Genomic DNA, 22,526 nt, shown 5'->3' with positions numbered 1-22,526 from the left:
AAAGCATTTCATTTGTAAACTACTGACTTGATCAATGCTTGTTGACTGTTTTTGACATTTAATAACAGTGTATAAGAATTTCCACAGGGTTCCAAATATGTATTGTCAAGGCGATCGTGAGCATTGATGTCCGCTTTTTGCCGTGCTCTGTGTAGGCACTGTTCTAACCATTTAAAGGAAACAACATTACATTTATTTACTCTGTCTTCTAATTTTGTGTGTTTTCACCTTAACTTCATTTACAGTGTTTGCGAATATCCTGCCCCTGATGTTAGATTTCACTCTTCATGCTTGAAGAAGCATTCGTTTAAACTGGTACTTTGTGGAACCTCTGCAAGGCTGTTACGTCAGCTTCTGTGAACAAGGAACCACAGCAGAAGTTATCATCTTACGTGATCTCCCCCCCCCTCTGGCTAGTGTTATTAGGCCCCTTTTGGTGGTAAATTCTTCTAACATGGTGGCATAACTTGAGGATATACCAATTAGTGACAGGGACGGGGGTCTTTCGAGTGAGCCCGTGGTTAAGAGTCACATCTTGACGGTATATTACATTTCCAAAATTAACATTTAACGTTGACACCGAGGTGAAGCGCAGAGAGCTGAACCTTTTTTTCTGCAATATCATAGGATATAAATGCACAAGTTTGGTCCAAATTCTTTACCAGTGTACCCTGTACCATCTGTTATGGTTCAGAAACTGCAGTGAGAGATTTGCAATTTGACTTTTGTAGATATTGATAAATAGCTGTATTTTCTAATAATTTTTATTGTGATCTTGAAGCACGGGGAACATATTTCAATGCCTACTGATGTCTAGCTTCTATTTGGATTAATATTACAGCCCCTCCTCTCCATCCCCACCTTATCACCCTAGCAGATTCTATAGTTATATTTTTAGTGCGTGCTGTTTTCTCTGTAAATAAATGATGGCATGCCTTTGGAAGTAAGTTGTATGTTTTATTTCACACACATGGATTCGCCCACAGGCTCCTTTTGGCCACCATGCTGGGTCGTAGACATTGGGTTAACTTGGCAAGCACAATATTATCCTCCACTCTGTACATATCTTAGGGTATAGGCGGTACATGTTATACTTGACTTGCATGACTTTCCTTCTGCATTTTAAGGAATAAAGTGGGAGAGGTTCAGCACAAACTGCTGTGGGGACACATGCGGTGAGAATGTGACATCGAAGCAGTGTCTTGTTCACAATGATTCCCCATCTTATGCAATCATGCAGAACATTTCATTTTATGCCTCATATCTATTTCAAGCATAGCAGGGCTGCACTTTGGCCCGCAGTCATTAAATATGTAGGAAGTTTGTATAAAACAATCAAGGTAAGGCACAAGTAAGCTTTATGACCAGGAACAGGTCCCTTTTTGTTCCTTGACTTCAGAGGTGCCCAAAGCAGAATGAAAGCCATTCAAGAGGCTTGTTGGGGAAAATAGTAGAGAGGATGTGAGATAATCATGAAATGCAAAAGATGACCATTGCTCCTCAGTGTAGTAGATTAATAGTTTGAGTTTTCAAAATAAGTATTAAACGCCATTTGAGAAGTAATTAACATTTTCCTCTTGGAGCTTGATGCGGACTTCCATGGTAAGGACAGTACTTGGATAGGACAATACCTCTCCGTTTAACACAGTTATCAGACCCCATCACATTGAGGGCCTGGATCTAGAGCTGGATATTACAAATTACCCCTAGCATCACCACTCCACCAATGCGGGTAGCACTCCTAGAAGCTAAAACATTTCAAACACACATCGATAAATATAAAACCCAGTCCTTATTAGGATCTATTTATACTGCGCTTTTGAGCCAGTTTATCTGATGACTATAGAATGCTGATGTAGATGATTCCCTAGTACAGCCAAGGTGACCAGCTGATCGATAGCCTTATGCCCTGCCCATTTGAGCACCATTACAGAAGAGATTATAAAGGCAAGTTTTGAACCCCTGCTCAGCAGAATCACTGGGAATCCTAGGCTATCAAAGTATAGTTTTTCTCACCGTAACATGGGATCTACTCAGTTTCTTTGAAAGCTCATGTTCCATTTTCACTTGGTAGCACCAGTGGAGTCAATATTGGTGTGCACTTTTGCTGTGAAGTTCAGTTTGATGGCGTTTTGGAGCCACTGGTGGGATTTGCCACACACTTCAGCAAGCCCTGTGATTGAAACCAATCATCTTCTAGACATGTAAAAAGTTTACTCCTAAAAATATGTTTTTGAGAGTTTTGCTAAACCCCAGTGGAAGTGATCTAAAGTTCCTGAGTCTGTCCTGTACAAGTGATTTTTCCCAATGCAAGGGTTTCTTTGCCTGCAGTGATATGCTGCTGCCACCATCACCGCTTCTAATATTCAGTCTATTGGCCTAATCATCATCCGGACAGACTTGAGGGAGTACGAACCTCCTTTGTACTCGGACCAATAGATTCCATCCTGGTGCTTACTTCGGTAATGTCCACCCCTGTACCAAACTCCATTGAGGTTTGAGTTTGCACAGGCATTGTACCACCAGCCTCCTTTGTGAAAGTGAGCACAGTTTCCTGAAAGAGAAAGGCAAAAAGTGAGATTCTGAAAGGACTCTCGATTCCAACCAGTGAAACTGGTACTCATATCAAACTACGAAAATAGCAGACAACTAGCAAGCCCTCTTTGAGCAACGACATTAGACTACTACCAGAGCACATTATAGACATATCAAGGCCAGTTACTGTGGCTCACCCGAGAAAGAGTCTCTGTCCCTGTCCAGTGTGGTGAACTGCTTGCCATTGTGCGCTGCTAGTGAGTCTCCGGCATTGCCCTGGTAGGTTCCTAGCCTCAGGCGATAGAATTCACTCTCTGACTCTAGGCGGAAGCTGGCATATGTTGCGTAGACCTTTTTATCATTCCAGTCCTCCAGCTCGACCAGAAGCCGATAGTTGCCCTGCTTCGCTAGCTTGTAGATGTTTTCCAGTCCCAGCCAGTACTCTCCATCGATGTTTCCGAATCCTTTCTGCAAAAAGAAGCCACAGGGTGGTTACAGGAGGTCTGCTTTTATCGAACAGAAACCTTGATGTTGGTCAGTCTTTGACTGTTGTGTCCTTGCTAAGTGTGGACTGGCTTTTATAGAGCTTAATGTTAACTTGGACTAGCTGTGGTGGTTGGAAACCTAAACACTGACATTGTATCTGATTTTTGTTTTGTTCCTGTCAGAATAGTGATAGTGGCTTCCTGCTTAGATCTCTTATGAAGGTGTTTTAGAAGCAGTTATCTGTATTAACAGCTGATTCGGCACATTGTAAATCTCGTACGTCAGAGCTCACAGGCTACACCTAAATACTGTATGTTTAATATTTATCTACTCTTCTGTTAGCAATCTCCATTGCTTTTTCCAAGACCTAAATAATTTGAGCATTTTTCCATATTTATTCTTGAACTTTTCACGCACTACTCATTGTGTGTCATAAAGCAAAACAAGGAACAAAACAACCCAGGAAGAAAAAACGATATAATAGAAACTAGATTATGTTCATACACTATTAAAGGATGCATTTACAACACTCACAAACCTTTCAGCAACATTACTCCTGCTTTTGCATTGCCTATTACTATTACATTGCCTCCTCTTCTTTTCTTAATGCATGGTCCTGTCCTCCACTGACTCCCTACTAACAACTAAATAATGGGTTTAAGTTTCTTATGTAACACAACGCTGAGCCTCAAAAATGCCACTAGGCACTTAGGCGTTTCAACCGGCCACCCATTGGAGAATGGCAAAAGGTGATTAGAAATTCTGCCCTATTTAGAACAGATTGTATTATTTTGCTTTGTATCTACGATTATGAGAAGTATAACAGAACATAATACAAACGGACCATGGCAACTTAAACATCTTCACCAAGGGCGAGTGTCAATCTATACTGCCCTACACATAGACACACCTAATCCCACTGTGCCATTTGACTGTATATCATAAGACCCTCATTAATCATCCCGCATTATAGCGTGGCATGGTACAGCAGAGTTCGGCGACTCTCTGGGCTCAGATTTTTTTCCCAATAATTTGGCCACCCCTGACCTTCATATACAAATTACTCTGCAGCCGTACGACAGCCTGCTCCACCACTCTGTAGCCACGGTTTTGGTAGCACCCTATACATGGGCAGTGTCCCTCCAGACCAATACCAGTGAAAGAGTGTAGAAGATTAATTTATATTTGGCCATGGCTAATTCTTTAGAACTCAAATGTGCCTTAGGAAGAGCCTGTGGAATATTGATATCCCTAGCAGTCATTCGTTCCTTAGGCACATCCTGCCATGTCAGATTATGCTAAAGGTCCAGATCATGTAAGAAAGAGTCTCTACTACTGTTGCAACATGAACAAACGGTGCTAACAATCGACCACATAGCGAATAGTTTTGACCTGTGCACAATTTTAAGTTTGATTAGCCTGAACTCAGATCTAGTAGACACCTTCCTAACATAGTAGAGTCTTCCCTGTTTTCTTTCACAGTCTGGTTCAAATTGCCTTCCTCGTAATCCCAGAAACGTGCTTGGTTAATTATAGAGATGAACCCTTTAAATCTTAAGTCTACCTGTCAACTAGCTTTGATAGAGAATTTGCCCTGTAGAGTAACACAGGCAAATCTACAGCTTTGAAGCGTGTCACCTTTTCTAGAGATAGTGAAGATAAGTCTGAACTCACAGGGCCCATCTATCTCTGCACAAGGCAGGGCATTCCAGCTGGGTGTATGTCCAATCCTTTGTGACCTTTGGTGGGCCACCTAGTGCTAAACCCAAGTATGCTAGGGAGCAAACACCCACCCCTTAATACCTTGTGTGGTACAAAGAAGGTTTCTACAGGTTTCAGGAAACACGTTTCGATAGAAATTAAATGGTTAAGAACCACTGCACTATACAACAATGAGCATGAAAGAGTGTAGTTGAGGTTTGTTCTGAATATGGCCGTAATAGCCATTGTCAAATGAGGTTGAGATGAAGAGCAAGAACAAGATCCCCCTCAAGATTGTCACCCTTTACCAGATCCTCAAAGGAGAAGAAGCAATACCACAAGTAAAAGAAGCACTCCACTTCTCCTTATTATGGCAAAAGCAGAGCTAAGTCTCCTTCAGCTCCACCCACGTCGGAGCCACAGTTGGAGATTTTCCAAGCACTGTCCCCTGTGGCATCATATTTGACGCATTAAACTCCACTGCAACTATCACTTCCTCCTCCTTATCAACTGGCATTTTTGCCGATGTATCCAGGGGACTAGGCGCCAGGAGCGGGTCAGACTGCCTTCATGCAGGCCATGATAGGCATTTTTAGGAGAGCAGCCGTTTCTTATGGTGCGCCTTCGTCTGACTTAGTTGCACTTTAGGATGCAAGCAGCCTAGATACTTACCAGAAATAGATATAGGTCAATCTCCTGGTCCTGCTCCACCTGAAATGTTTTCCTTCTATTCTGTACTAAGGACTCTTGCTAAAGTTGTTGAGGTACCCCTACCTACAGTGATCCATCATCTAAACATTTTAAAAGATGTACTACAAATGGCTCCCCCCACCTGCAAACCCTTACTTCATTTTAATGAAGATCTGATGGGAGTCATTAAAGGAGCCAAGACCCAAACCTTTGACTGTTCACAAAATAAACACTCACATGCTCAGACCAGCGCTTGGTAATCCTGATTTTCTATCTACACACCCATTACCAAACACCTTGATGGTACAGAGCTCCTCCATTTAAAAGCTCAACCTGGGTGTGTGTATTCCTACACATCCTCCAGAAAGGGAATTGAAAGAATCTAAGGCTATGGGTAGAAAACATAATTTGCTGCAGGAAGTCTTGACCTATGCTGTATGACTTAGCTTTGGTACGCGTGACATCTGGGATTTAGCCATAGTTGTGCCTAACCTGTTGACCCACCTTAAAGACCATTTTTGGAAAGGGAAAAAATGGGCAAGCTGCATTAGAACACATCCTAAAAGCTGGCCAAGACACTGCTGACTCTGTACGTAGAGCCATGAGTTCATTTATCACTCTGTGAAGACATGCTTTCGAAAAGCTGGTCTCTTCCAGCGTATTTTCCAAGTAATGACAACAAGCCCAGGGCCAAGAGGAGCAACAAAATATTTTTCTTTGCCAGTATAGAGGACAATCAAAGAGCATGGCAAACATTTACAATCTACTACTTCCTCTTCTTCCCTAGCACCACCAGGGAAGCAGCAGTATGACTGTGAAGGAGCAAATCCCAGTGGGAGGAAAAGTGTTCCTTTTCTACAGGGCTGAAAGGCCACTACTTCAGAGCCTAGGTCCTTCAGATCTACCCTTAAGCTGGCACCCACCCTATGCGTGCCCCTCATCCCTCCATTTCCTCCCACGATTCTGTGGAACATTGGCATATCCTGCAGTGACAAGTGGCAGCCATTCTGCAGAGTGATATAGGGGAGATACTGCCAGACCAAGAAATCGAGAAGGAATGTTACTCTCTGTACTTCCCAGTTCACAAGAAGGACAGTGGCCTTTGTCCGATCCTCAACCTCTGGTTCCTGAATTGGTTCCTATGGAAGGACACGTTCAGGATGCTGTCCCTGGAACAGTTTCTTTTTTACTAGTATTGGACTCCGAAGTATAGATTACGTCAATAGACCTGCAGGATGCATACTTCAGCATTCTGAACCTTCAGGTCCACAAGAAGTTGTTGCACTTTGTAGTGGGTTCTACCTGTTATCAGTTGACAGTACTTCTTTTTGGGTTAACCTCAACACCTGAAGTCTTCACAAAGGTGATGATGATGTTAGCAGCCCATTTCAGACAAGCGGGGATCGCAGTATATCCATATCTAGACGATTGGTTTCTCAAGACAAGTTCACCTGATTTGGTGTCTCCTCTCAACAGCTTAAATATTCTATGATTTGGGATTTTTGATTATTTGTCCAAAAATTCACTTAGAGCCTTCCCATCTGCTCTTGTTCATTGGGGCAGTATTGAATACCACCATGTTTCAAGCTTTCCCTCTTCCATAGAGGATCCGAGAAATTCACTGTAGGCAGTAATTCCAACATCAAGGAAACTTGATGGAATCCATTGTTGTCTCCAGGAATGCTGCAGTGAAGTTAAGCTAGTGGGGTAAAGAGGACAACCTCAATCTACAGAGACCCTTCTGTCCAATAGTAACATAAGCCTTCATCTTTTGGTGGGCTGCACATCTGGAAAACCTGGAGATCAGAGTTCTTTGGTCTCCAGAAGAGTAGAATTTACACATCAATCTTCTGGAATTGAGAGTTGTTCAGCTGGCGCTAAGGACTTTTTCTCCCCTCCATTCGAGGTCAGTTGGTCCAGATTTTAACCAACATAATTACTGCAGTGAACAAACACTGAGAGGTGGAGTCTCAGGCTTTCTGTGCAGGTGCATCAACGCAGTGCTGGAGGTCAATCACTTGTCGGGTCTTTAAGCACCAGAGCCACCAGCGTCATCTTGCCCGCCACGAGTGGCATCTTCACACAGAGGTAGATCTATTGACTCTTTGGGGCATACCTCAAGTTGGACCTGCCCATGTCATTTTGGTCTTTTTTCCCCACATCCATCTCAGACAGTCTGGCGCTGCAAGAATGATTCACACTAGACTGGCCAAAAAGTGTGGTACACAGACCTAAGACACCTCAATGTAGCAGCCCCTCCTAATCTTCTGTTCAGAGAGGATCTGTTGTCTCAATTAGGAGAACAGATTCTGTGCCCTAATCGTCCGAGCATACACTTTCTCACAGGCAGATTGAGTAATATGATCTGATCATGTTTCAGCTCCCATCAGAAGTGGTGGACCATTGGAACCCTTACAGCGATTCCACTTTTTTAATAAGGTACCTAGTTAGTTATGCACTGCACCAATATACAAATGTAATTCCTTGTCAATACACCAAGAAAGTTGTGACAAAAATGGAGCACAAGTGCTGTCCTGCCGCTTCCGAGGCATTATGACTCTTATGATGTCATAAAGACTCCAAGTCTGTTGCGATAAAGTCAGTGCCATCCTCAGTTAACAGAGCTACTGCAAAGGTTTCCAGGATCTAGTCTCTGCCTGGGATATTCAAAAGTGAGGAATCTGCAGGTCGATAGGGTATTCACCAAAAATAACTTTTCTTTCATCTGTACAAAGCTTATGCCTCCCAGTGACCCAGTATTCTTGGTTTGAAGGGTCTGTGAGTCTTAATAGTGTATGATTGCTCCAGAAATATTTAACATTACCCTGTATGAATTATTTTGTGCCTTTTGGTCTTCCAGTGTTCAGAAGATGACTGGCCAGTTATGGCAGAGCAAGGCTTCAAAAAACCAATCTTGCACTCATTTTCTTGTTTACCCTAAAGCTATCCTTTGACTTATGCTCTGTGAAAAGAACTGAAGAGCTACTTGGTGTAGCAGACCCTGACCTACCACAATTCAGCATTCCCCTTGTATCCTGATGATGTCAAGCCTGATAAGAAAAGTCACTCCCAAAATCAGAATCTGAGCAATGAGTCCCAATAAACGATTTAGACCCTCTTCAAAGCACCATATTCACATGCCTCACAAGATAATTATACCACCTATGTAAAACACAAACCAGGTTACCAGTAAAGGCAGGGCCCATCTCACTTTTCACTTGAAAGACACGATCTACCCTCAAGCCTTGACTCTAGCCATTCCATAACTAATGCCTGACGCTTAATGCACTGCATGCCCTCATTCAAGCATATAAACACATTCACATGGATCTAGTATGTACCATCACCTCCCTAAAATCCATTTGGTGAGGGTTTATGGAGGCACTCAAACCCCCTAAACACAGTCTCAAACACCAAAGAAGTCATCATCACAGTCAAACGGGAATTCATGTGATCTGAAAAGGTATTGATTTTCTCCAAAAGGAAGTCACGCCTTCATGGCCCTGGTTGCCTGTTGTAAAGGTCTGTAACATCTGTAAAAGCCAACCCCTTTGGCATCCCACCTAATGGGGAAGCTTCAGCTTGCCTTGAGAGTCTCTCCCATACCGAAGATTGACTACTCCATCATGAGAGAAGCTACTCACATAGTCATTGTTGGAGCTTTACTTCCTAATATTACGGGTCATGGGGCCCATCCATGTTTAAACACACTTTAAAATTTCTCCCTACCCCCCTCCCTTAGCTCACAGTCAGAACAGACCAATTAGTAACATAACTGTGCTCCAAGGGTTGCCCATAAACTCCCATGGTAAAGACCAAGATTTCTACACTCAGTCCTCCACAACTGCCAATCGTATGCTCTGCCTTTCCACACTTTGTAATGGTCACATAATTTGTTCTCACTTTTCAATGTTTCATAAATAATCACTTAAACCCAATCCACAGAACATATTGTCTTTGGAGTCTTCAACCTCCACTGGGAATAGCTACCTTCATAGCTTTTCTTAGAGTGACCTCACTGGGCACTGCATGAGATCCCCATATGATAAGTCTCTGCTATTCACATCATTATTTTCATGCCAGAAACACTGCAAGGAATATACCTAATTAAAGTGGATTAATCAGACTAAATGATTTCCCCCTACGCAGTCAACATTGAGAAATTCACATGTACTGGCAGCAGAAGAATCGGACAAATTTGAGCAGAATCTTAAAAACCAAGGCTATTTACATGTTTGACCATCTGGTTTTGTAATGCTAAGTTCTAATGGAAGAAGTTAAAGATGTTATATGGAGTCTTTTCATCCTGCAACATTGTCCTGGATGAATTTGCATCCTTCATATGAAAAGTCAGAGACTAAAGCAATCCCTCATATAGTTGAGCGGCTTATGCACTGAAAGAAAGGCTACTTGTTTTCCTGAAAGAAAATTGTGACAAAGCACTTAGCTGCTAGAAACAAGTACAAATAATTTATCATTGATGTTGAAAATACTTGGCCCAAACATCGAATTAATGAAAAACTGACCAGACGTGCAAACTAGACTTACTCCTCAGACTAGCAGCCGAACCCTTACTTTGAAAATAATTCTGCTTTCAACAGAGAAATGTCTCAAATTGCATGTGTTTGTGACAAAAGAAAAACAAATCAGCCTTTGTATCTGACACTTGTATCATCCTTACTCTCCCCAAGAAAAAGTGTCTTATTAATTGGCAGGAAGTCAACCTCACTGTCTTGAAAACCCTTTACGATATCGTCACATTTTTAAACCATTAGCTACACACGTGATTTGATTCCTGCCATTGCTAGTAAAGACTGAACGTCTGCGAGCTGAAACCTAGATGCTTGCTGACCACCCTTTTGTTCGATGTTCCGCTGATTTACACTTTGTAATCTGAATCATATTTTCCTCGTGTTTTTTTTTTGTTTTTTTTTGTTTTTTGTTTTTGCTAACCTGATTTTTGACTTTCGGTATGCCCTCTGCACACCCTCAAGACAGCAAGGGTCCTCTGTTGATCCTGCACTGTAGATTTGAGTATGTTCATGCTGCTGATTCCATTACTTGTGCACCCTCTGTGGTTCACTTGGTCATTCTTGGGGGCCCTGCTTAGAGTTATCATAGAAATATATTTTTAAAAAAATCTCCAATTTATGTTTAAAGCTTGTAGTAGTGCACCGCTACGAATAGAGGGCTCCGAGTCCTCCAAAAAACCTGTGGCTAAGTTAATGTGAGATGATCTCTAACTTGTCAAAAGATCATTTGACTTTGCACGGACTCACCTTGTAGGTATCCCAGTTGCGAAAGAAGTTGACAGACCCGTCTGTTCGCCTTTGGATCACAGCCCAGCCTCCTGGGTCCAGATTGTTCTCACACCACAGTTGCATGGGCCCTTGGCTATTGTTTGGTTTAATGAGGTATATGCCACTGTTTGAGAAGCCAGCTGTCTTTGCCTGCTTGCAGTCACGAAACGGACCTAGCCAAAGGCAAGAATACGACATTAGAGATGTAACAGGTTTTTAGTGTGAACAGGATCACAGAGTGGACATTCTGGACATGTGCCCTTTTTAGGGCGTGGTATATCATGCATGCTTTGGGAGTAGCAAAGAACCAATCCTGTTGTGCATGGTGTATCAAAGGGCCAGATTCAGTGTTTTTGGCATGTCCCAATTAGGACTTTGAGAACGTTAATTTCCAAACTGCTGCATCAAGGAATGTGCAAATAAATTGTGTGAATTAGGGAGAGTATCAGGGTGAACCGTGAGCTTGGAGAAAATAGTACCTCACGTGAAAGGCTTCTGGGGCAGGTATATGATTTTAAACTTAATTAACCTTTGTGGCCACCTCCTACCACTGTGGTGTTATTTTTAAGGTCCGCTCACTGTTTCTTTACTCCCTCTTATGTGTGCACCCTATAAAAGAAGGTTGTCGTGTGCATTTAGCCATGTTTTCCCCCTCGAAGCTTATGGGCATTGTCACTGCATTACCTTCCAGGGCCAGTGGCTTACCTTGTCACCTCACTTTTGTGTGCCATTCTGCTGATCGGTGACCGAACTGATGGCAAAATTATAAGTCACCGCGCATTGTGGTGAGGGAGTACTTCAAAGTTCACTTTTTTGTAAAGGGCTCCACAATCCATGTGTTAACATCTGTGTTGTACACCACTAATAAATAAACGTGCCTTGTAGTGGAGTGGTATCTCAGAACCCAGAGTACTGAGCCATCAGCATTTTTGGCCAGCAAAACCTCGACAGTTAGTGCCGGTTTGTGATGGCGGTCGCGGGCGTAACACATCCTCCATCGAGTATCAAGCAGTTAGCTAACCATTTACTCGCCACCGGCCTGGACATGACATGGAATCTAGGGGGCTTCAGAGCCTCTACTTGTGCCCAAGTTGTTAGGCCGTCCTTTGCCCCGTTTTAGTTGCTTTCTGTCACCCTAGACTGCCCACACTACAGATGGAAGTGTGTTGGTTGTGTTCTTCTAATTGCCTTGACTTTCAGACCACAGATGCGTGCCTTTGACACTTCAGCCCGTCATCCCCAACCAGTTAAAGCATCGGCAGAAGCGCTGACATCAAGACTTAAGCCCCCATCTGATTAATATTCTAAAACAAACACGGCCTCTGAGATCTGGCACGGTTTGCATTCCAGCTAAGCGATGGCAGATGTCTCTCAGCAGTCGGTTTAACACCGCACTCTGAAATGAAACCTTCAGTACTGGCAGAGACTCAGTACTGATGGTTATTCAGAAGCCACAAGTTATGTGGGCCATGGGCCTGCTGTTAAGACAGCATCCCATCGTTTTCGGGGGACTTCATTCTGCTGTGAAGTTAGCCACCTACCCCTCACACTGGGTCTTGTACTGAGATGCCATGACCCATTCCTGCCCGGGGCCTGTGGTAGTATGTGGCACATGCTCACAGCCTATCAAGGACATAGGACATCTGAACAAATACTGACCACTACAATATCGACTTGTACTGCATCTTCAAGATAAGAAGATTATGGAATTAGAATGGTAAATCTATACTTTCCTATGTGCACTTGCCTTAACAATGTGGTGTAATTGCATTTACATAGTGCTTACTAGCCCCCACGACGCACGGGAGTGCATTATAACGAGTGACACTGTGTTGCATAACACATGCTTAGTATTTAGACCAGTGGCTCTTGGGATTAGTTATGTGTTCTGAGGGTAACAATTCATGCATTTACTCGAGTTTCTTTGTGCTAGATTAGTAAACTAGTTATATTAATGTATTGTTTGTGAATTAAAATAATTACAATAACATTTAAATGCAAAATCGTTTTCCACAATCATTATTTACATGAACCTACTTGTATCCATATTATACACCAGCTGAGTGTCTCTGCTGCTCCCACTACTCTGATCTTCTCTGGAGATTTCACAGGTCCTTAATGTTCCCAATTTCTTATATTGTCCTGACCCTACCAAGACAATTTGGGTGTTGACTCAAAATCAACATATTCTTTAATGTGCTGTAAATCTTGCACATCTGCTGCTTGTCCCCAGCCATGTCTGTTGTATTGGTAACCCTATTTTAGCGAAAGTGATTTTCAGTAGTTTAACCTGCTCTGCCCTGATAACTGGGCATATACAGACAGACAGGGTGGATTAGTGTTTCCAAATCATCACCACAGAGATGGCAGCACCTGCAGTCTTGTGATGTTACTTCTCTTAGATCGGTTCTAAGATCTAATAAAGGGAACAAAAAGAGTGTTCATTTATTTAAGCCTAATTCAGTTTTCATGGTGTCCAGCAGGTATAGCTGAGGCTTTGGTGATGTATGGCTTCCCTGCAAGAATTTCGCTTATTTCAATACAAATAATCTTTCAAAATCGCCATCTAGGATAGTTCCCTTTTCCTCTTGACTATTTCTTTGAACTGGGGGAAATCTAACCAGACTGCCCTAAAATTTCTGGGATTGAGAGGGTTGTTTGCATGTGTATTGTCAACTTAATGGCCGTATTCTTCTTTGGGTTGGGACTAGTTCATGCAACAGGAACTTCTCCGCACCCACCTCCTCAGCAGTTCTTATCTCGTAATATTATTTGATGTGTGGTGTCCAGCTTGTAGACCATGAACTGGGGAACCTTAGTTCTAGTCTGAGTTGAGTTGAGATGGGCAGCTGGATTTTGATAAACCAACCAACTTATCTTGACGATATATATTGTATTGCACTTGTATTTACAAAGCACAGACTACGCTTTATAAGGCACTGAAGCACTTTGCACCAAAAAGCATTGTGCTTCATAACCCAAGGATAGTGTTTAATTTAGTGTTTATTGGTTATTGTCCGTTATTGGGATTAATCGTGCTCATCCATTCCATGCATTTAGTCCGGTTTCTTTGTGGTAGATCAAATTAATAGGACTTAGCTGTATTCATTAGTGGGGGTTATGTACTGCTTAATTTTTGCCACTGCTTGCCAGTGGGCATTGGCACTTGTTTGAGAGAACCGGGACACTGCAGCCTCCAGCACTGTCCCGGACAGCACTCCATCTGTTATTTCCACCAAGGCGCCCCGAAACCGATGGACAGTCAATGCAGTGATCTATTTGGTGTTATGGCAACCCGTCCTTCCTCAAAATCTCAGTGGAAATAAATGAAAGACTGTTACTTAGATTCTCGGACTGTCTTCATGCTGCCCTCTGGCCAGGCTGATTGTACAGCCTCCAGGCAAGCATCTACAGGTGGTTACGGACTCCATCTCATAATGGTGTTAAGTGCTGGTCATCAGAGCTGAGAAGGGTAGATCCTGCCTTCTTGCACCTTCCTCCTCATGCAGACTGTCGAGAAAAAGCATTTTTGAGGACGGTAATGTAGTGGTGGTCAATATTCTGCTCAAGTTGATGTTCTTGCCTTCAGTATTGTGACATACAGCCGAAAATATCTTCTACAGTTGTAAAGGGGCCTATCCAGTGATGATGGCCTCAATCACTTTAGTGAAAAAACTTTCCCTGCAGGATCTTGGAATCGGGCAGGGACAAATCCATGTGGTCCCGCCAGGAAGGACATTTCAGTCAAATTCTTTGAAAATAAAAAAAAAACACAATACGACTTGTCAAGAAAGATTATTATTATGTGGTTTTACAAAGTTGTGTTTGGGTACTGTGGCCCACTTTGGGTGACCAACTACGATAAGGAATAAATGAGTGGGACCAGTAAGGCTTAGCAGGACAGTCAGCTTGCAGTCTTCAGTCCAGTTCCAGAATCCATGGATCGACCACCCTATAAGTCAATAGGGTATTTCTCGTGCAGTGCATACAGGATGCTGAAGATGCTTATCTGGTCGACAGGTGTCTTCCTGGGGCCACTCCTCAGTCCACAGACACAGTGGGGGAACTTTGACTAAAGATGTCGATATCCCTTGAAGAGTAGGTAAGTCCAGCCAAAAGCCATTTGCCACTGGTCTATTGGTCTCCAATCACAGCAAAGCCAGTGGTTCCCATTAACTGCATCTCGTGTCCTTGGGCATCCAGACCAATCATTTGATGATTTTTCCAGATCCAGTAGACTCTGTGCAATATTTGAATGGCAGGATTTGGCCTCCGGATCTGCGCTTTGACGATCAGCAGCATTCAAGCAGTTGTGGCAACCAACTTACCAAGGCAGCTTTTGTGGCCCTGGAGCTGTAACAGGACGGCCAACCATACTCGAAGTTCACCGCTTCTGTCTGGGGCTTGGAGGTGATCTTTCCTCTAGCAGGCACAGTATTCGGTATGCTCGCCCAAGAGCAGCAGGTGCAGTCCGATGTTTGGTGGAACCTTTTTTTGCCAGGTCTAGGGAAAAGCAGGTCTTTTCTCCTTCCGTCTTCTCTCCAGTACAGGTATGATCTGATCTTTGGCTGCCATGGTGCCACTTTTATGCTCACAACTTGTCCTCGGGGATGCAGTGATTGGAAGCCAGTGGGATGCCAGGTCCCCTCCCGCCTGATGACTACTTTCTGCAAAGTGTGGCATCTAGCTTGTCCCAGAGTGTAACATTCTGCCCCTCCTAAAATGACAGAACCCCTATGTCGGTGTTTGGTCTTGGTATCCCACCCTATAAGTGTGGCTACCTGAGGGTACACCCCCTGTGGAAAAAAGCAATCTAGTTGCAAATTCCTTACCTTAGAATTTACCCCAAGTGTCAGTCTGGATCTGGCCATTTTTCTTCGAGCAGTGCCCCTGCGTGCTATTAGGTGGCGTCTGTTGACTCCATGTCCGTCGTTCTGTGTTGTGATCTCCAGATATGACATCGAGAGTAGTTCACGTCCATTCTTTTCTTTCCACGCCACGACCCGAAGTCATGCTCCGACTGCAGAGCCATTAACCCGAAGGCTTTGAGGGAGCAGTCCCTGAAGCTAACAGGTCCTTAAACCTGCTCCACCCCGGCGTTCGGCTCCATAGTGCTCCTGGCCTCAATCGAGAGGAAGGTCCCGTGACCCCTCACGGAGCCATCACCACTCTTCCTCGTCCCATTTGAAATCGTCGGGACATTCGGGTAAGCACAAGAAGAAGATGAAGAAGCAGAAGCGCTCTTCAACTTCACCCCGTCGGTCGGACAACGCAATGAGGGAGAAGGAAACTTCCCACTCTAGGCCTCAGTCTTTGGAGCCTACTTCTGGGTTGGCTCTGCACCTCCCTGACTTTCCAGGAGCCAGTGCCACCCCTGCCCAATTGAAGGAATTTTACGAGGCCATGTGCCTCATCTTTTGGAAGTCCGCCCCTGTCGGAGAGTCTTTGGACCCCGCAGAGTTATCAGGGGTCCCGTTGGGTTTCACACGAATGACCTCCGCTCCAAGGGACACGTAGAGATCCACTTTTGGATCCAAATCGGCGTCGGTCGTACCACTGCAACCTTCGCCGACGATGGTTCTGGCATCGATGCTCCTGACGCCACATGTGGGTGTTGTCGATCCTATACTCATTGCCAACTCCGACACTGAGCCGGAGCGTCATCGCTCAATGCCAATTCTGACTTGGGCGGAGTCCTGAGTCCCTAAGTCGGATCCTGACCCTTATACTTATGGATAGGAGATCGGTGCGAGTATGGAGGGGTCGCTTTGATCCCTTAAAATACCAGCTTGAAGACCCTATGGACTGAGCTCAAGAACTGGGTGAAGCCAGCGGTCTGGATACCTCCCCTGATGTTGGTATGCTTTCTTCCCCTACCATGGCTATAGATGCAGGGGCAACTTATTGCATAGTGGTGCAGAGAGTAGCCAAGGTCTTGGGCCTCGAACTGCCTTCGGTGGCTGTCAGGACTAACCTCCTGACTGAGGTGCTTCAGCCTGGGGCTTGCACGTCAGAACCCCTTTTGCCCTTTAATGAAGCCCTCACTGATGTTTTGCTGGGGACCTGGTCCACACCAGCACAGGGGCTCCTGTTAACACAATAATAGGCCGCTGCCATAGGCCTGCCTGTGCCTAACAACCTGTCTTTCCTGACCAAACAACCTACTCCCGAGAGCTTGGTCCTCCAAGCCCCCGCATCACATGGCACGTTCCCTTCTGATCCCCGAATAGGGAATCCAAGAGGCGGATCACCTTGGGAAGAAGCTGTTTTCTTCCTCCAGCCTGGCATTGCGGTCCAAGAACACCACATGCCTTTTGAGCCAATACAGCCATACTTTCTGGGACATGGTTGCACATGTGCTGCCACAGGTCCTGGACGAGGCCTGGGATATTCTCTCACAAGCTGTTGCTGATGGGAGGGATGCAGCTAAGTTCACAATAAGATGTGGGCTGGATACGACCAACTCTCTAGGCAGATCGGTTGCTTTGATGGTAGCCTTGACGCACCAGACCTCATTAAAGGCCATCTGGCTTTTCAGGGGCTGTCTAATCTACTCTGATGGACATACCCTTTAATGGTAACTGTCTCTTCGGAGACAAATCAGACTCTGCACTGGAGTGCTTTAAGGCGTCCCCAGCTATGGCCCGGTCCCTTTGCCTCGCAGCTGCCACTCACCCTCCTAAGTCAGCTTTTCGCCCCTTTCGTAGCCACATCTGTTCCCCTCCAGCCACCGTGCAGCACATGCTGCCCAGACTCCGTGTGGCCATGTAAGTGGCATTCAGCGTCTTTGTGGATCAGGGAGCCAGCGGTCTAGCCAGTCCATCACGCCCCCTTCGCTGCAGTCTCCAAACCTTGTTAGTCTGGTGCTTCCCCACCAGGGACCAGTCAACGGCAGGATTCGCCATCACCTTCCCCAATGGCACACCATTACGTCAGACAGATAGGTATTGCAAATAGTCCAAGGGGGCTACTTCCTCCCCTTCCAGACTACCGCTTCATCCATGCCACCATCATACGGTAGGATGATGGAGGATCACCTGGCACTTCTCCATGAGGAGGTTACAGCTATCTTTGCCAAGAGAGCCATAGAGAAGGTCTCTGTGCTAGAACTAGGTTGTGGGTGTTATTCCTGCTAGTTTCTGGTGCCCAAAAAAGACAAGGGCCTCCGTCTTATCCTAAACCTCCAGTCCCTCAATTTCTTCCTCAGGATGGAAAAGTTCAAAATGCTCTCTCCGGCACAGGTCCTGTCTGCCCTGGACCCAGGAGATTGGATGGTAGCGTTGGACTTGCAGGCTGCATATTTCCATACTCCCGTCCTGCCTGCCCACAGACATTAATTGCAGTTTGTTGTAGGTCACAAGCATTTTCAATTTACCGTGCTCCCCTTCGGCCTTATCAGCACCCCTCAGGTGTTCACCAAAGTGATGCCGGTGGTCACAGCTCATCTGGCAGGTTGGGGGTTTCCGTATTTCCCCTACCTCGAGGAATGGCTGTTGAAGGCGGGCTTGCCCTAGGCTTTTGCCCCCCACCTCCATACTACGGCAGACCTCCTGCGTTCACTGGAGTTCACTATAAATGTGCTAAAGTCACATCTGACCCCCTCTCTGATGCTCCCTTTTGTCAGAGCTGTTCTGGACACAGCGCAGTTTCAGGCCTAGCCTCCCGAGCAGCGAGTTCAGGATATTTAGGCTATGATACCGATGGTTCAGCCTCTACCCTGGATTTCAGGGAAACTGACTGACTGTCTGCTGGGCCGCATGGCCTCCTGCTAGTGACATGTGCCTGATGGCATATATGGGCTCTTTAGTTGGACCTGAGGTTCCATTGGGTGCAGCATCAGGGGACTCTCCAACATGGTCCAGATCTTGGAGCGGACTGCACAAGATTTCCAGTGGTGGCTTTTGAAACGTGATTGGGTCAGCAGCAGTTCCCTCTCCCTTCCCTAACCAGATCCGACCATAGTGACAGATATGTCACTCCTGGGTTGGGGCAGCCACATGGGAGAGGCGAAGATCAGAGGTCTCTGGTCTCCAGTGGAGTCCAAGCTCCATATCAATCTTTTGGCGCTCAGGGCAAAAGCATTCCTACCCTCTCTCAAAGGGAAAGTGGTATAGGTGTTCACAGACAACACCACCACCATGTTCTACTGCAACAAGCAGTGCGGGCCGTGGACCCTTTGTCAGGAGGCTCTGCACCTCTGGATATGGATGGAACATCAGGGCATATCCCTGGTGGTTCAACATCTGGCGGATTCTCTGAATACCAGAGCAGACAAACTCAGCTGTCAATGCCTGGTCTATCACGAATGGCGTCTCCATCCGGAGTGGTACGAGGTCTCTTTCAGCCCTGGGGAGAGCCTTGGTTAGATCTGTTCGCCTATTTAAAGAATGCACAATGTCAGCTGTTTGGCGCGTTGGAGTTTCCACGGCGGCACTCAGTCAGCAACGCTTCTAGTCTCGAGTGGAACTCTGGCCTCCTTTACCCCTTTCTGCCAATACCACTTCTGCCCAGAGTTCTCAAGAAGATCAAGAACGACTGGGCCCAAGTCATTCTTGTGGCTCTATACTGGGCGCGAAGAGTATGGTTTCACGAGCTCTTGAGCGTGGCCATCGATCCTCTGATCAGACTGCCCCTTTGGGAGGATCGTCTGTCGCAGTAGCAAGGGACGATTCTCCACCAGAACCTTTCCAGTCTCCTCCTCCTTGTGTTGATTGAGGCGTGGCATTTTGACAGATTTTAACCTTCCACCCGAAGTCTGTAATGTAAACTTGTCATCCAGCCGTCCCTCCATGAAAACTGTATACGCCTGTGATGGAACAAATTTGTGGTGTGGTGTACAGATAAGTTTGTACACCCCCCTCTCTGCCCCTCTTTCTGAGGGTTTTTTTTTCTTTTTTTTTCCTGTCTCAGCAGGGCTCTGCTATGGGCACCCTCAATGGTTATTTGCCTCCCATCTCAGCTTTCCTCAGATTGCCTGACCAACCCTTTGTTTAAATCTCCAATTGTAATTGTTGGAAGATTTCTTAAGGGTCTTAACCATCTCTTTTCTCCTTCCCCATTCATAATGTCCCAGTGGGTTTTGAGCTTAGTTCTTACTTATCTGATGTGTTCCCCTTTGGAGTCACTTCTGAACTGCCCACTTCGCCTGCTTACTGTAAAAACAGTAATTCTTATAGCTATCACCTAAGCCTGCAGAGTGAGTGAGCTTGCAGGCTCTTTCTCCAGAACCTGGGCTTCCTTTCTACCTAAGATAGTCACATGCTTTCATGTAGGCCAATCCATCACCTTGCCTACTTTTTACGCACCCCCACATCCTTCCATGGAAGAGGAGTGCCTCCACCACCTGGACCCAAAAAACACATTGGCACCCTCTCTTGATCGTACCAAAGAGTTCTGGGTGGATGATCAACTCTGTGCGTTATGTGGGTGCGAAGAAAGGTCAGGCTGTGCAGAAAAGAACCATCTCTAGACTTGTTGCTCCCTGCATTAAAATGAGCTATGCACTGGTTAAAAAGCAACCCCCGGAGGGCTTGCGCACTCACTGTACTACAGCAACAGCTGCATCCACTGTGTTAGCAAGCAGAGTTCTAGTCTTGGACATCTGCCAGGCAGCAACATGGGGTTCCTTGCACATGTTTACCAATCACTACTGCCGGGACAGTCCGGTATGAAGCGTTGGGTACTTTGCCCGTTCGGTCCTGCAGGACTTCTAGTATGGTCTTGGTTCACAGACCCTCCTCTGGAGATGGTATTGCTTGGGTATTTATTTTAAGGTAAGGAATCTGGAACTAGAGGTCTCTGTCAGATGAACAAGTTACTTACCTTCGGTAACAAATTATCTAGTAGAGACATCTTCTAGTTGCAGATTCCTTAACCACCCACCCATCTTCCCCGCTCTGTGAACTGGTTTCAAGGGACAGGGACTTCCCCTTCAGGGCCCTAGTCCTGGCACACTGGGGTCGATGTTCTTCATGGCTCTGTGCTTCTGGCGTCGAAAGTTGTGAAAAACTCATTTGAGCGTGCAGGGGTGGTGCCTATATACGACCCATAACGTCATATCCGGCGATAACGATACCAACGACGGACTCTCAGGGGTACTGCTCAAAGACAAATCTCCAGATCCAGACTGACGCCTGGGGGAAATGGTAAGGTAAGGAATCTGCAACTAGAATATGTCTATATCGACTTGTGGGTCACATCTGGATTAATGCAACAGTTCTTTTGATATCGTGAAGTACTAACTTTAGTAGTCCTTTTCTGAAGATAGCGCAGCTGAGTTGTCAGCATGTAATTCTGTGCTCACCAATGGGACTACTAACTTCATACAGTATAAACAACAATTTAGGTGGGTTTACTGTTGGGATATAAAAACACAGGTCCTAATTTTTAATACACAGCACCATGCCCTAGGGCTGTACTGGTCTACCTTTTGGGTGATATGCATACATTTTAAAAGGGAAGATCTGCGCTTTGTCATTAGTTAAGGTCAGGTTTGGGAGACATGCTTTTACTGTGTCTTAATCATGATGGCACAATAAGTGCTGCAGGTCATGAGAGGCACTTTAATTTATAGGCCCTGGGTTCCAACTATACTAAACATACACTTTAGGGGCAGAGCACTGGCACAGAGGTCTGTTTGGCAGGTCTCAGTGCAGAGTCATTACACCAGTACCTAAAAGTCCACAAGCACTGGCAAAGCCAGTAGGCCTCGGCAATACAAAAAAAAAAAAAAATTGTACAAAAAACTCACAGAATCGAGGCCTATTGGCATCGGCAAAGCTAATATGTCTTGGTAATGCGAGAGCTATAGGTGTTGGCGATGTAAATGCATTTGTGTACGGCTCAGGGGCTGTTTTTATAAATATACACAAATGTATTAACATCGGCAACACCTATAGCGCTCTCATAACCAAGACATGTTAGCTTTGCCAATGCCAATAGGTCTTGAGTCTGTGAGTTTTTTGTACTGTTATTTTAGTTGAGTTGTTTAGTAGTGTGGGTGTCTTCTATTTGAGTTTACCATTCACACTAAAATGGAATGAGATAGTGTGTGCGTTTAATAGGTAAGCCTTTCCTCTAATGTGCATAGTGGATTTCTTACATACAGTTTGTCATCATACAATGTAAAATGCAATACACCCCACAGTAATTAAATGCTCCCTTGACTCGTAATGTAGCCATGTTTTAATTATAAAAGACTGTTATGCTTGGGACTAAGTCAGTAAAATCGGCGCCAGGTTGGAGTAACGTGTGAACGAAAAAACTTGCAGGCTCTGTTAACAGAAGAGTCTAGTAGCCTATCTGAGCGAATACATAAGCATCTGGTAAGATAGTGATTGGTTTTACAAGCTGCATTTGAGATGTTGAAAAACACAAAGCAGTTGAGTCACCTGCCATAAACTACAGGATGTTTTCCCATGCACTAAGCACAATCACAGCTCCCCTAAAGCCAGCAAGAAATAAATCTTAATATCTGTGCACAAATGGCAACTTTTTAAAGCCTGCAGCAACGTGCCATCAACATTTTGTCTCTTCGGGATAAAAGTCCACAAGCGAAACTGGAACTTAGCACATTGGAATGTGCTCCGTGTATAGCAAGAGATTATCGGATTTTGGCGTTTTGGATTAAATTCTCTAATCTCTCCCGTACTGAAACCCAAATGTACATAAACAGTGTTAACTTTATAGATCTGAAATGAAAGGGATCAATTGCACAAAACACCATGCTTGCGTGAATGCCATGTTTTCAAGTGATCAAATGACATGGGCATTTCTGTAGTATAACTAAAATGTTAATGTCCTATTTTAGCATAT

General features: G+C 44.9%; 2 protein-coding genes across 6 annotated transcripts in view; one reads left to right on the top strand and one right to left on the bottom strand.

Moving 5' to 3' along the window:
• The window catches only part of RALGPS2 (Ral GEF with PH domain and SH3 binding motif 2), an 812,647-nt gene that overhangs the window by 422,876 nt on the left and 367,245 nt on the right, over window positions 1-22,526 (top strand). The gene's annotated exons all lie outside the window — the stretch shown is intronic.
• Window positions 945-22,526, bottom strand: part of ANGPTL1 (angiopoietin like 1) — a 60,671-nt gene continuing 39,089 nt past the window's right edge. Inside the window, exons 3-5 of the mRNA XM_069231543.1 lie at window positions 10,692-10,885; window positions 2,733-3,003; window positions 945-2,554 (exon numbers count right to left, since the gene is read on the bottom strand). Coding sequence (XP_069087644.1) covers window positions 2,367-2,554; window positions 2,733-3,003; window positions 10,692-10,885 — 653 coding nt within the window. The 3' untranslated portion in view covers window positions 945-2,366. The remainder of the gene's footprint in view (window positions 2,555-2,732; window positions 3,004-10,691; window positions 10,886-22,526) is intronic.

Source organism: Pleurodeles waltl, chromosome 4_2 (assembly GCF_031143425.1).
Source record: "Pleurodeles waltl isolate 20211129_DDA chromosome 4_2, aPleWal1.hap1.20221129, whole genome shotgun sequence".
In the NCBI taxonomy this organism is placed as follows: domain Eukaryota; kingdom Metazoa; phylum Chordata; class Amphibia; order Caudata; family Salamandridae; genus Pleurodeles; species Pleurodeles waltl.
Note: the sequence above shows the minus strand (reverse complement) of the source record. Positions and strands in the feature narration are given on the sequence as shown.